At 43.7% G+C, this 13,200-nt stretch overlaps 1 protein-coding gene across 2 annotated transcripts; it reads right to left on the bottom strand.

The window, feature by feature from the left end:
- Positions 1 to 802: 802 nt before the first annotated feature.
- klhl12 (kelch-like family member 12) lies at positions 803 to 12,412 on the bottom strand. Of its 2 annotated transcripts, XM_084446028.1 has the most exons (12): positions 12,144 to 12,412; positions 11,539 to 11,746; positions 10,415 to 10,568; positions 8,332 to 8,549; positions 7,581 to 7,730; positions 7,081 to 7,195; positions 6,866 to 6,972; positions 4,386 to 4,581; positions 4,066 to 4,224; positions 2,401 to 2,499; positions 2,129 to 2,315; positions 803 to 1,734 (listed from the first exon to the last, which is right to left on the bottom strand). In XM_084446028.1, exons 2-12 carry the CDS (start codon positions 11,719 to 11,721, stop codon positions 1,605 to 1,607), a joined length of 1,698 nt encoding a protein of 565 aa, XP_084302154.1. In that variant the 5' UTR covers positions 11,722 to 11,746; positions 12,144 to 12,412; the 3' UTR covers positions 803 to 1,604. The 2 variants fall into 2 exon arrangements, with proteins under 2 accessions (XP_084302154.1, XP_084302153.1); XM_084446027.1 differs by having other exon boundaries at positions 6,866 to 7,195.
- Positions 12,413 to 13,200: the final 788 nt, after the last annotated feature.

Here is a 13,200-nt window from a genome sequence, read left to right as displayed (position 1 = left end):
CCTCACCCAATGCTCTCCACAAGATTCCTCAGATTCCTCTCTTGTCCTTTTCACATTTATTTCCGACATACAGGAACAATAGCGCATTGCTTTATCTCACCTCTGCTTCTAATAAATAGTCTAGTACAGCGGTTGAATGCGATTTTAGATTTGTGATGTTTATTGTTTGATTCTTATTTTGTGGAATGGTTCTGTCTGGAGCTGCAAGGCCTTTCAAGTCAAAGCAATAAACATTCAGCTAACAAACAAATAACTTTTTTTTTTATTTCATCCGGGAAAACATACGTCGTAGGGTTAATACTCACCATTGTCCTGATAGCTGTTGTGCGTAAAATCAGGAGTTGAAAAGGCTCTTTCAATCGACTAAATACGCTTCAGCAATGTCGACTTGGACGAGCAACGTGTCTCCGCCAACACAGCAACGTCATCTGCCTCGAGTAGATGCGAGGGTTGCTTTTATACATCCCTCTGTTCGACCCCCAAATCCTGCGCGATGAACAACCCCAACGACTCAGGTTAATGCGTGTGGCTGGTACGCAAACAAACAAGTGATATGAAGTTCATTTGAAGGGTAAGCTAGCCGAGGCTAAACCGTAGACGACTCAACCAGGTTTAGGTTCGGTGGTTTAGAGTTAACATAACCTTTATGGAAATGTAGACCTATTCAATTTCACCTGGGGGTATAAGATCAGCTTTGTTAAAACACTAATGAACAAAGGTAAATTGGTAACTTAAAAATTAAGACACACATTCAATGTTATGTATCGGCATAGTGTTTATTTACTTTCAAAACAAGAGCAAATGACTGATACAACTGTGGACTGGACATTATTTTTTAAATGGAACATGTCAGGCGACTTGCGTGTCTCGAAGAACCATACACTCACTCACTGTTCTTTTGAGATGAACAAGACAGAACAAGACATGTACAGCAGTCCACAAAGTCCTTTCCATAAAATCAGATCTAGCTTATGTATGTCTCTTTATATTGAAAACAACAACTTTTAAAACAATATTACATTTGATTTGTTGCTAAAAGCTCTTCATACAGAATGACAAAAACTAGTCACAAAGTGTACTGACCATCTAATAATCTGGCTAATGCTTAATGATTATACAGTACTTGATGTCATGATAACAATCATCATAGTCTACACACAACATGTAGGTGTTGTCATGAGAGCCACTGGGGCATAAGGCAAATAGCAGCAGGAGTCTGTACTTTTCTGCTCCGTGTGTATTTTTCTGAGTAGAAATATATTGCACTTTGAAGACATTACAATTGTAATCTCACAGGAAACCACGGCAACAAGTATCACCAAAGAGTCATGCAAGTGGTATTTGGGGTTCTTGGAGGAGACTTCCAGTGATATAAAGTCTGTTGCACACTGTTGCTAATCTCTGTTGCAGCCCCTTGGTAGGGGGGTTCAATTTCAGGTATGAAAGTCCGATGAAGCTGCAATACGGAGATTTTTTGGAGCACCTATTGCAAATTGGACTCAACATCCTCTGTTGCTCCATGGCAGTGGCACATGAATATCCAGCAGTAAGCTGCCTGTCCTCTCCACCTGACTCCTCTCTTCTAAGGTTGGTCATGGTGAAGATCACTTTTCTCTGAGGACACACACCCCTGCATCGCAGCGCTGTGTGGCCATGGAGGTGACCACTACCTCCCAGGTGTCGATCACCGGATCGTAACATTCAATACTGTTGAGAAGGGAGTTCCCGTCATACCTGGACACAGATGAATAACAGAACAGGAGAATTAACCAGATGCAAACCTGGTCTGTATGGCGTTACACCAATCACACCAAAGACCATTTCAAAGACCATTCATACTGGACATTCTAAAGACCATAGACATTCCAAAGACCATTCATACTGGACATTCTAAAGACCATAGACATTCCAAAGACCATTCATACTGGACATTCCAAAGACCATTCATACTGGACATTCTAAAGACCATAGACATTCCAAAGACCATTCATACTGGACATTCCAAAGACCATTCATACTGGACATTCTAAAGACCATAGACATTCCAAAGACCATTCATACTGGACATTCCAAAGACCATTCATACTAGACATTCCAAAGACCATTCATACTGGACATGCACGCTTACCCAGCTATGGCGTAGAGCCGCCCGCGGAGGACGGTAGCCCCTACATAACACCGGGGCGTGGTCATACTGGCCACCGTGGTCCAATAGTCTGTCCTTATGTTATAAACCTCCACAGAGTCCAGATGAGCAGTACCATCAAAGCCACCGACCACATAGATGTGGTCGTTGAGCAAGGCTACACCCGCCCCTGCAACAGAGAGCAGACCGGTCACACGCAGCTCTAACACCGTGTTCAGGTGATCCAGTTCCGCTGTCACCCCCGGAAACCCCACCTGAGCGTTTGGTGGCCATGGGAGTGACGTTGGTCCAGTGTCCTGTGTGGGGATCATACCGCTCCACTGAGTTGAGTATGTTCAGCCCGTCGTACCCACCTGTGAACACAGGAACCGGGTCATTAACCGGGTCCAAGAAACATGGAGAGGCAGCTTTTAGTTTCTATGCCCCCAACCTCTGAAACACTCTACCGGAGTGCCTAAGAAGGGCTGAAACAACGGAGGTCTTCAAGCGAGACCTCAAGACGTACCTTTTCGACCTAGCCTACAATCACTAGCTAGGACCCTGAGATACAGAAAGGCAGCCTCAAACCTACCTGTGAATCCTCTGTATACATTGATACTTGTCCTGCTATGCAATGTATGTATATCAAGTAGTGTACAGAAGCTGGTTATCCTGAAACAGGCTTGTTCTGACTGTTGTGTTGCTTCAATGACTCAGTGTGCTACTAACCGTTTTTCTGTCTCCCCTAGTGTCTCTCTCTCTCCCTCCTATCCTCTAACCAGGTCCAGTGTCAGCTGCGGAGCTGTGGATATCGTAGTATTTAGTACACACACACACATGTACACACAAGACACACATCAGTCCACATCCGGCTTTGGCCTGGACCTGATGCTCTTAGCCTTTCTTGCTCCGAAAACTTAATTTAAACTTAATTTACTATTATTTATTGTTCTTTAAATGTTCTTAGCCATTAGACAAATATATTCCAGGAGCCTGCCCCAGGTTGCCTGTTTCAATATCTGTGTGGTCTGAATGACTCTATGTGCTACTAACCCTGCTCTGCCTTCCCTCTGCCTTCCCTCTCCCTGGTGCCTCTCTCTCTCCCTCCTATCTTCTAACCAGGTTCAGTGGATGCCCCACTGTCACCAGCAGACCTCACAAAGTCCGATAGATACCCCTGTGTCTACTGTGGATGATGTAGCATGTCTGTAGAATATTCTCTCTCCTATGATGCTTTTAGCCTCTCTCACTCTGAAATGTAATTCAATGCAATGTATTGCTTCATAAATGTTCTTAGCTGGTAGACAAACATACTCCTGGAGCTTGCTCGATCGCCTTGTTGAGAGGGGTCAGGGAAGAATTTTTACAGCTCACTTATCTGGCCCCCGGGTGATTACTGTTTTTTTGCTTCCCTCTGGAATATGTAGAGAGTGGGTCGTATGCCCACCTCCCTTGTTCTCTGTAAAGCGCATTGTGTTGCCTCTGGGTATGAAATGCACTATACAAATAAAGCTTTGATTGATTGATTGATTAAGGATGGATAGAGGGATGTTTTACACCTTAGCTTTGATACACTGGGGGCGCCCCGGTAGCTCAACGGGCTGGGGCGCTTACCATGTAAAGGCTAGTCCTTTCTGCAGCGGCATGGGTTTGAATCCGGCCCACGCCCTTCGCTGCATGTCTTCCCCTCTCTCTCTCTCTCTCTCTCTCCCACCTTTCCTGTCTGTCATCTACACTGTCCTATCATAATAAAGCAGAAAAGCCTTAAAAAAAAAGTATATATATATACTATATATATATATATATATATATATATATATATATTAAAAAAAAGATTCAAAGTTTCACATCAGTTTGCATTAGCTTTGATACACTGCATCAAGGCATGATAATAGCCGTCGGTAGACTATTTTCATACCTCAAGAAACATCTTGACCTACCTAGGCAGTATATGAGTCCGCTGGCCACCACCAGCCCAGCTCCCTCCCTGGCGGTCTGCATGTCCCCCAGCATGCTCCACTGGTCGATGTTGGGGTCATAGCGTTCCATGCTGGTGTGCCGCCGGCTCCCATCGAAGCCTCCAGCAACATAGATCATGTCTACAGAAAAACATACAAACAACACTCATGTCATTATCAAACTCTTCAGGTCAAGACCTCAGGGACGGTCAAACTTCCTTCAGATTACTTTGTTATTGTGAGTGCCTGACAACAGCAGCACCTGTTGGGGTGCAAGCTATCAATCAGAGAGGTTCCTCTACCTCCGAGCGTGGTGGCGCCTGCGAGGCCACGACGGACGTTCATGGTGGCGACCGTGTACCAGACGCCATCCTCATCTGCTGTGTAGTCCAAGCACTCGACAGAGCTGAGCCTGGACCGGCCGTCGTAGCCGCCGATCACATACACGCGGTCATTGAGGGCCACCGTGGCCACATAGCGCCTCTTCCGAGCAATGTTCTGTAATAATAAGTCTGGAGGTCACTTCACAAGGTCAGAAAGATACAACTAAGCGCCATTTGAGATGCACTTTGAATAAAGCCACGTCATAACATAAGACATATACTACGTTGTTCTAATAGTAGGTACAATGGGCCTCATTCACCAATGAAGTAAAGAAGTTCTTAAGAAGCATTTCTTCTTAAACTGTACTTACGCTGTTTCTAAGAAAATTCTGGCATTCACCAATGGTTTCTCATCTGGGATTTGTTCTCAGCTAAGAACAGAATATACGAACACTGAATAGCAGTCGCAAGTAGGCCATTTGAGTGCGGAAATGTAGACTATGCAAAATTGGTGATTGTGGTCACCTCAATTCTACAGTTGGATGATATATGATTGAAATACAATTATATTTGCATAATTCCCAATAACGTGTCCTAATCATAACCATATTTTTTTCCATTGTAAACGTGTGCGTCAGAATATCTGATATGTCATCGTTTAAATCATTTCGCACCGAATTGCTTGTTATTCGTGTTGATTAGTCTTGAAGATGTTGATAAAATATTTAGATTGTGTTAATAATTTGTGATTTTGGTGTAAATTAATGAGTGTTGTGTTTTGTTTTAATTCTTCGACCGTTCTGCAAAAGCACCGTGAGATTTCGCTGTACTGTATATATAACACCAACAAATCCATGACCATTTCATCAATTGGTGATTGCGGTCACCTCGATTCTACAGTTGGATGTTTGTTAGTGCGCTAGACGGAGAGTCTGCTGCGGAGAGGGTGGTAGTCCGTGTCCCTGGTGTCTGTATCCATATTGCCAGCGGCGCGCAAACCCAACAGTGCTGTTGTCCCTATTATGGCACCAATAACGCGCTGGTCGAACTCGGACAACGGTGGGCATGCCGGCCCCCCTCCAGTAGCCTGCATATCTCTCCTGAAGATTAAGCATTGACGATTCCTTTATTTGTCACATGCAGCCTGTCATAGAATTTACAACTGGCCTCAAGACCTTTCAGATCTCAGCTTTTGTTCTTAAAACCTATTGATCCAGTCCCCTGCCTTTTGCTTTCCAAACACCTTAAACCTTTGTCCTCTCTCTCCTTTTGTAATTCACCACCTCCCTCAACCTAATTCATGACAGGATGACCTCCAGGAGGTCCACACACCTAGAAATCTGTCTACTCCAGAATAACCATCCTTTGTCTCCAAGAAATTACCGCCTTTTCTCATGTCACGTGTCTGTATTCTCGACCACGCCTGCCATTTCATATGACGTACAATGGGTTAGCCAATCACATCCTCAAAGCGATATACCTCTGTTTTGCTTGAGAATAAAGGCCGCGCTGACCAAGAGGCGGCACTTCTTTGGATGAAACACTCATGTGAGTGGTCAGGAAGTCCTAGCGCTATTGTTTTCTCAATAAACCAGACTTAACCTGTTTGAGCGAATCTTGGTAAATCCTTTTTGACTAGATCAGTTAAAAATCCATTACAAGCCTAATGTCCAGTCACAGTGAAATGTTGCCGCCGGCTCCAAGGTTATGGTCATTACAGATAAACTCCAATACTCAATTTACAAATGACACAATATGGACCATTTCTACAGTAGCCTATGTAGATAAGATCAGATACGTAGGGTAGCCTACCTCTTTTGTCAACTGCTAGCGTTGACAGCTGTGTAGGCTATATAGCCTACATTTTTGTAGACTGTAGGCTATTTTATATTGTATTCTATCACGTTGACATTTTGCACTGTTCTGCCTCGCTATGTTTATGCACCAAGGCAAATTCCTTGTAGTAGGAGGTCTACTTGGCTGAATTAAAATCAGATTTTGATTGCCCACGCTGGATTCGATATGTAGTCCTCTGACTTGCTAACACACCTGACACAACCCCACCTAAACCATTATGCTATCGAAAAGCTGGCGAGTCGAGAGCGCGAATTACCGGTATTCATTCAGAGAAGTGACATCTGCGCACGACCCTGTGGTTGCATATCCTTATATGGGGCTGGCGGGGAGTTTACCTATGCTAATTCATGTGAGCGGCCACGAGCTTTGAACTTGAGAAGAGAAGGCATTTGCAAACTCTTCCACCGGATTACGAACACGTCGTGAATCAGACGGGAGCTTTCCTTAGAAATGTTCTTAGGAAGAAATTTAAGAACAGAACTTGAGAAGATATTGGTGAATGAGGCCCAATGTTGCTACGTTAAATGTTATTACATGAAACAATAACAAACAACTTTGTGTAATCTGATGTATCTTCCTGCTATAAAAAAAACATAACTCACAGGTAGAAAGGTCCACTCCTGGGTTTTAGGGTCATACTTCTCCACGATATCTATAGGGGACTGTTGACTGCCAAATCCACCTATAACCAACAGGACCTCTTTGGCACCTGAGAAAAACAGGAATTCACCTTCCAGATCAATAAAATGGTGGCCACAAGTGTTTTGTGAAAAATCAATAGTATCACATTGCAATATTAAAGACATGGAGACTGGACCTAATCTGGCTTGGGTCCGTGGGCCTTGCATCTCGCTCCGCAGCTCTGGTCTCAGGTGGAATTTCTTGGCCTCATCAACAAGGTCTCGACAAGGAAGACTGCAGCGAATGAGTGGCTGGAACATGACAAAACATAAATCCCCTTCGTCTGGGACAGAAACAATCTGGAGAAATACCTACAAAGTGAATCCTATGCATGAAGCATCTGTTGTTAATGTTTTATCTAGAAGGAAGGAAGGAAGGAAGGAAGGAAGGAAGGAAGGAAGGAAGGAAGGAAGGAAGGAAGGAAGGAAGGAAGGAAGGAAGGAAGGAAGGAAGGAAGGAAGGAAGGGAGGGAGGGAGGGAGGGAGGGAGGGAGGGAGGGAGGGAGGAAGGAAGACAGACAGACAATTCTCTATTTATCCCCGAAGGGACATTCACTAGACACATCCATCAAGAGGAAGGGGTTTTCCCGGAGGTCAACAGGGGACTGCCTACGTGTATCTGTGTGGTCTGCCTCACCTCCGAGTCGATGACATCAGTAATGTAGCGGGGGGTCAGCAGAGGCATGCGAACAAACTCCAGCATGTCTGGGAGATAGGGCTCTCTCTCCTTCCTGTTGTGTTTCACCCAGTTCAGCACGGCCTCAAACACCGGCTCCTCTGAATCCACCTGGTAACAGGAACAGAGAGGCGCACGGCCTTAGGGGGACCTATCAGTACAACTAGGGAGCCCATTCCAAGGTCACTCACTCGCAAATGATCAAACTGGCTGAGAACAGAGAAAATCTTTTACAGGTACAAATGTTCTTAGAGGAAGAGGTGCCTGTGCATAGCTTGGTGAGTTCACAGGTGGATTATTTTGCACGGGTTGGTGTTCTGTAAATCATCACATGATTATAGCGATGTTTTCACAAAGCAATGCGGTGAGAGGAAGGAATTTCCAGCCACAAAGGCATACTTAAATCAAGATCCTCTCTGTGTAATTCTAGAGTCAGCCAATCCACTCAGTAGACAGGAATGGGGGGTGAGGGGCTTTAATTTAGATTGTTGCAGGTCTGCACTTGCACCTATACGTTCCAAGTCTGGTTTTAGGAGGACAATTTAAAACTTGTGAATATTGTGTAACACACCTGAATAGTTCTCACATCTGTTTAGGTATCTTAACACAGCTTTAATCTGACATTGAACTGGGTAGACATTCTCTGACTGGAAAACTATTACACACAAGGCACATACTGCGCAAAACCTCACCGTGTCCACTTTTCGCCTACCTGGATTTCATCACATTTCACAAGCTTCTCCACCTCAGACTGGCAGAGCAGCATGAACTCCTCGTGCTGTACCACCTCAGGAAAGTGCTTTTGGGAGAAGAGCTCGGCTGCCTGCATCAGGTCAAGGCAATTGTGCGTCTCGGCAAAGTCCCGAATGCCCAGACAGTTCGAGGGGTCAAGCTGACTATCCAGAAAATCACAACATGCTCTTTTCACTCCTGAGGAAAACAAAGATATGTCCACACATTTGTATGTGTAAAATACTGTATTTATCGTTGACTGCGTTGGACAGAATCTATACCCAACAAGCCAAACCTAGATAAGTAAGGCCTGGACTACACAAGTGCATTCTTGCCAAAAAAGACCTATGTTTGCGCCTAGCAATTACACTACCGCGGCCAAAACGAAGCTCGAACCCGGAGGCGTTGGGATATGGCTGGAGCTTACGTAATCCGGAGGCTTTTGAAAAAAGGAAAAGGCCTACACTAACAATAATAATGTTAATTTCACATTATTAACAATCAAACAGGTGATTTACGAGTTTGAGCTATATAGATATATCTTAGTGGATACTAAATGGTAAATGGACTGCACTTATATAGCGCTTTTATCCAAAACGATTTGAAATGGCCTCTCATTCACCAATTCACACACACATTCACGGCGGCAGCTGCCATGCAAGATGCAAGCCTGCTCATTGGGGTTCAGTGTCTTTGCCCAAAGACAATTCGACATGTCGTCAGGAGGAGCCGGGATTCAAACCGCCGACCCTACGATCACTACAACCCGCTCTACCACTGAGCCACAGCCGCCGATATAACTATAATATTAACTATAGTTAATATCATTTTGGAAATGAGAATAACAGGAGTCAGGCAAAAAACAGCCAAGTGGATAATAACGTAGGATTAACAAACTGTATTCAATGTTTACATTGTCGCAAAAAGGCACTTCAAATCATAACCCAAACAAAAGTAGACACTTCAAATAATAATATTCTCTCGTTCAAAGAAAAGTAACTGGCAAAAAGTTAAAAAGCCTTTATTGAGATATGCCGCTATACGAGTGGGTAGGCTACACTGCTTTTGTGTTCCCTACCAAATACAATAGCACCTCAGAAAAAATCACACCTGTCTGAACTTCTGAGCACTCCTGCCCTTTTTTGGGGAATAATATTCTCTATTCAATAATCTAATTCAGTCCAAATGTTATCAGTTTATTTCATGTCCTTCATCCATTTCCTCACGTTATACTCTCATATTATGATTAGACTTGAATATGACAAGACATATTGAATGGGTTTATGCCAGTTGTGCTAGTGAATAAATATTAGGGTGTGTGAATGTTTTTACGTTATGTCATTCTGTAACATCACCATCAACAGATGAATAGGACTACTATTTTAAACTTCACTGCAGATATGGGCAAACATGATTTAGGATAGCTAATAGGCCTACAAATGGAGATGTCTGCTTTTGCAAAAGAACCCATCTAATATGTTGTAATCAGGAATAACATTCTGAAAATCGGATCTGTAACCATTGAACAATACTTCAAAAAATGCTTTATTAATCAAGCTACCAATTGTTTATATACTGGATGTGGTATATATACAATATATATGTGCAAGGCATATATACAACAAAGTTCCCACGTCCAGCATATAAATAATTGGTACAGTAGCTTGATTAATAAAGTATTCTTTAATTTTGAAACAGTAGCCGTATGTTGTATGTTGTCACTTTTTATGGGTTTTCAGCTATGGAATTCTTTTTTAGATAACACTTTAATGCAGCTACATTTTAAACATTCTAGACTATGCCACTAGCCAAGAAAAATATACACCTGATAGCTGTAGCTCAAACTCGTAAATCACCTGTTTGATATGCTCTTCAATGGTGGTGTGATATGCATTTTCGGGCGTGTAATCGCGGATCGTTTTTCCCCCTTCGAAAACGTGGCCATGAACAAATGCAGTAGTGTAATCCAAGCTCAGATTCATAGGTTTATCTTTGCGCCAAGTCTGTATGTTATGCTACAATGCATAGTGAACAGATATGGACTGACCAGGAAATAGTCATACCTTTGAGCTGTAGCAAGCAGGCAGCAGGAAGCAACTCCTGTACATTCTCCACTGTGACCAGAACCGTCTCTGTGTAGACAAAGTCCAGCAGGATCTCCATGGTTGATGCAGTAAGACCCTGGATGTCCACAAAGGATTTTCCCTTCTCAGAGAGCTGCAGGGACAGACAAGCGCAGACAGCACTTTGATAGGGACACATCAGGATGAATCAATGGAAAACATATTGCATCCCCTTGCAAAACATATAATACAACGTATACAACTTCAGTAACTGTTAATCAGTGTGGAACTGTTGATTGTAGTCATCTTTGTTAATAAAAGGTTATGCTCACCTGGTGATTCTTAAGAGATGCAAAAACATTAAGAAAGAGAGATAAGCTCGGTCAACTGGAGTAATAAACTGTCTATTTCTAGGTGAATGGCAATTAATCCATATAATGCTAGTCTGTTTATTGAGGCCATAGGCCAACCATCATTGACCCCGTTTACACCTTGCATTAAAATGCATTTTTGGTGATCAGATTGCAAAATCTGATCGTGCTAAACCACATTAAAGTAGGTGTAAATGCACCCAAAACATTTTGAGGACGGATTGCGATCCGATCAGCCAAACCACCTCCGGAGGTGGTCAGGGACGCATTTCGACCACATTTAATATAAGTGTAAATGGGAATGCGTTTTTAATCCACATATCAACAACGTGAGCGGAAATACGTAGCCGTTGGCATGCGCCGGTTCCAGACCAGCAAGGAGCAGGCTTCCATGGCAGCTAGCAAGAAAGCATTAAAATGGATCCTGGTCAAGGTTGGAGTCCAGATGAGACAAAATGTCTACTCTCAATTTGGTAGGACGAAAATATTCAAGCACAAACAGGATGTGATGTTCGATTGTCAGCTGGACAGTCGATCGGATCTCAAACGGATCGGGTTGAAGATACTCGAAACGCAAAATAATGGCAGGTGTAAATGTAATCAGGCTAAATCATTATCTAGATGCAATCTCGATACAAGACGCATTTTAATGCAAGGTGTAAACGGGGTCATTGTTAGGTAGAAACATGGCACATAACTGTTTTGGGGAGTGGTTTCATGTGTGTCTCTGGTTTCACTAGTAGTTACACAAACCTCACTGGTGAACATGGCACAGAAGTAGTCACTGCAGGCAGCCAGGACGATGCGATGTGCAGGAAAGTCCGTATTCTCCACCCTCAAAGTGATATCACAGAGCGTGTTGCCCTTTCGAAGTGCATTCATGGCATTGAGGATGGACTTGGCATGGGAGTTGGTCATTATGTCTTTAGGAGCCATGATGCTTCAGTATCTGCTGCAATATCTGTCAAAGGTACAAAAACACAACTGATGTATTGTGCCTGAACATATCGGATTGGATGAAGGCAAAGTCCAGGAAAACGAATTGATTTGATACATGACTACATACTACAGATGATTTGATACAGGACTACATACTACAGATGATTTGATACATGACTACATACTACAGGTGATTTTACATAGCTGTATAGTGTGTACTACACCTACAAACCCGATGAGAGAGAGAGCTGAGAGCGGCTGATGATGGTAGGAATACATAAGCGTGAGGACAGGCTAACAGTTGCAACTTACATAACTAACTCGCTAACTAGTATAACGACTGATTGACTTAACGTTAATAAAATCTTACTCTCTTCTAGGTAGTATGTTAGCGAACTTCATAACTAAGCAATACTTACCACTTGGACAGCTATAATGGACGCTGGCTAGCTACGGTATACAGTTGTCCCAGTGTTGGCTAGCTCACTGGCTAGCTGATCACGCTATCAGTGGTGGATGCCAAAGGTCCATAGCGTCCTGTGTGGCAGCCGTATGGCAAGTCCCCTTCGAAACCTCACGGGAATGTGGCAAACTTTGAAGAAAGAAGTCAAACTGGACTCCCTAAAAATGTTATTTTGCAACTCCTAGGATACCCAAACGCAATATCTTGCTAGCTAGAAGCCTACCATTAGTCTGTTAGCATCAGCAGTGAGCGTCCACAAAAACACAACCTACGTCACTCTACGTGCGCGCAGCCTAGTGAGAAGTGTGTTTTTTTTCTGCAGGCTAAACCTTTATTATAAATAAATTCCTGTTGCGCAGAGCCTGTCCTGTCGAGATTTTGATTGAATTAAAATATCAGCTTGGAAAATAATTTGTTATTCCTGGGCGATGCCCTACCTACCCTATCTCTTGTTTTCCTAGCTACCGCAGCACGCGCATTGTGAGCGAAACAAACCCAGCAAACAGTGCTGCGTCGCCCCCACGCGGATATTCGATGGGCAGCGCGGGCTTGGCAGTTTGCAGGCTTTTTTTGTTTTTTTGAAGCAATGTAAGCATAATGTTCATCACTGGTTAGGTGGTAACTTGGGGGTTTGGACCTCTTTCTTGTTTGGCCTCTTTCTCTTGTTGGAATTGGGATCAGTGTGGCGAAAGACACTCTCTCTACAGGCAGCCTCCTCAACAGCCACTTCCGCCCCAATCCACTCAGGGATCTCCAACTCCGCTTCTCTTGGCTCCATTGCTCCTCCAGCTGGCTCCATTGCTCCTCCAGCTGGCTCCAGTGCTCCTCTGGCTGGCTCCATTGCTCCTCCGGCTGGCTCCAATGGTCTGTCAGTGGTCTGACTGGGCTCATACATGTTGGGATGTATGGCCATGGGATTTACAGGGTACATCCCAGTCCCTCTGAAGCCAGCTTGGGCAGTCTGGACTGTGGCTGCCTTTCTCCATGCCCTCGTGAACATGGAAAAAAACTCT

The sequence above is a fragment of the Borostomias antarcticus genome (genome assembly GCF_949987555.1).
Source record: "Borostomias antarcticus genome assembly, chromosome: 11".
NCBI lineage: Eukaryota > Metazoa > Chordata > Actinopteri > Stomiiformes > Stomiidae > Borostomias > Borostomias antarcticus.
Note: the sequence above shows the minus strand (reverse complement) of the source record. Positions and strands in the feature narration are given on the sequence as shown.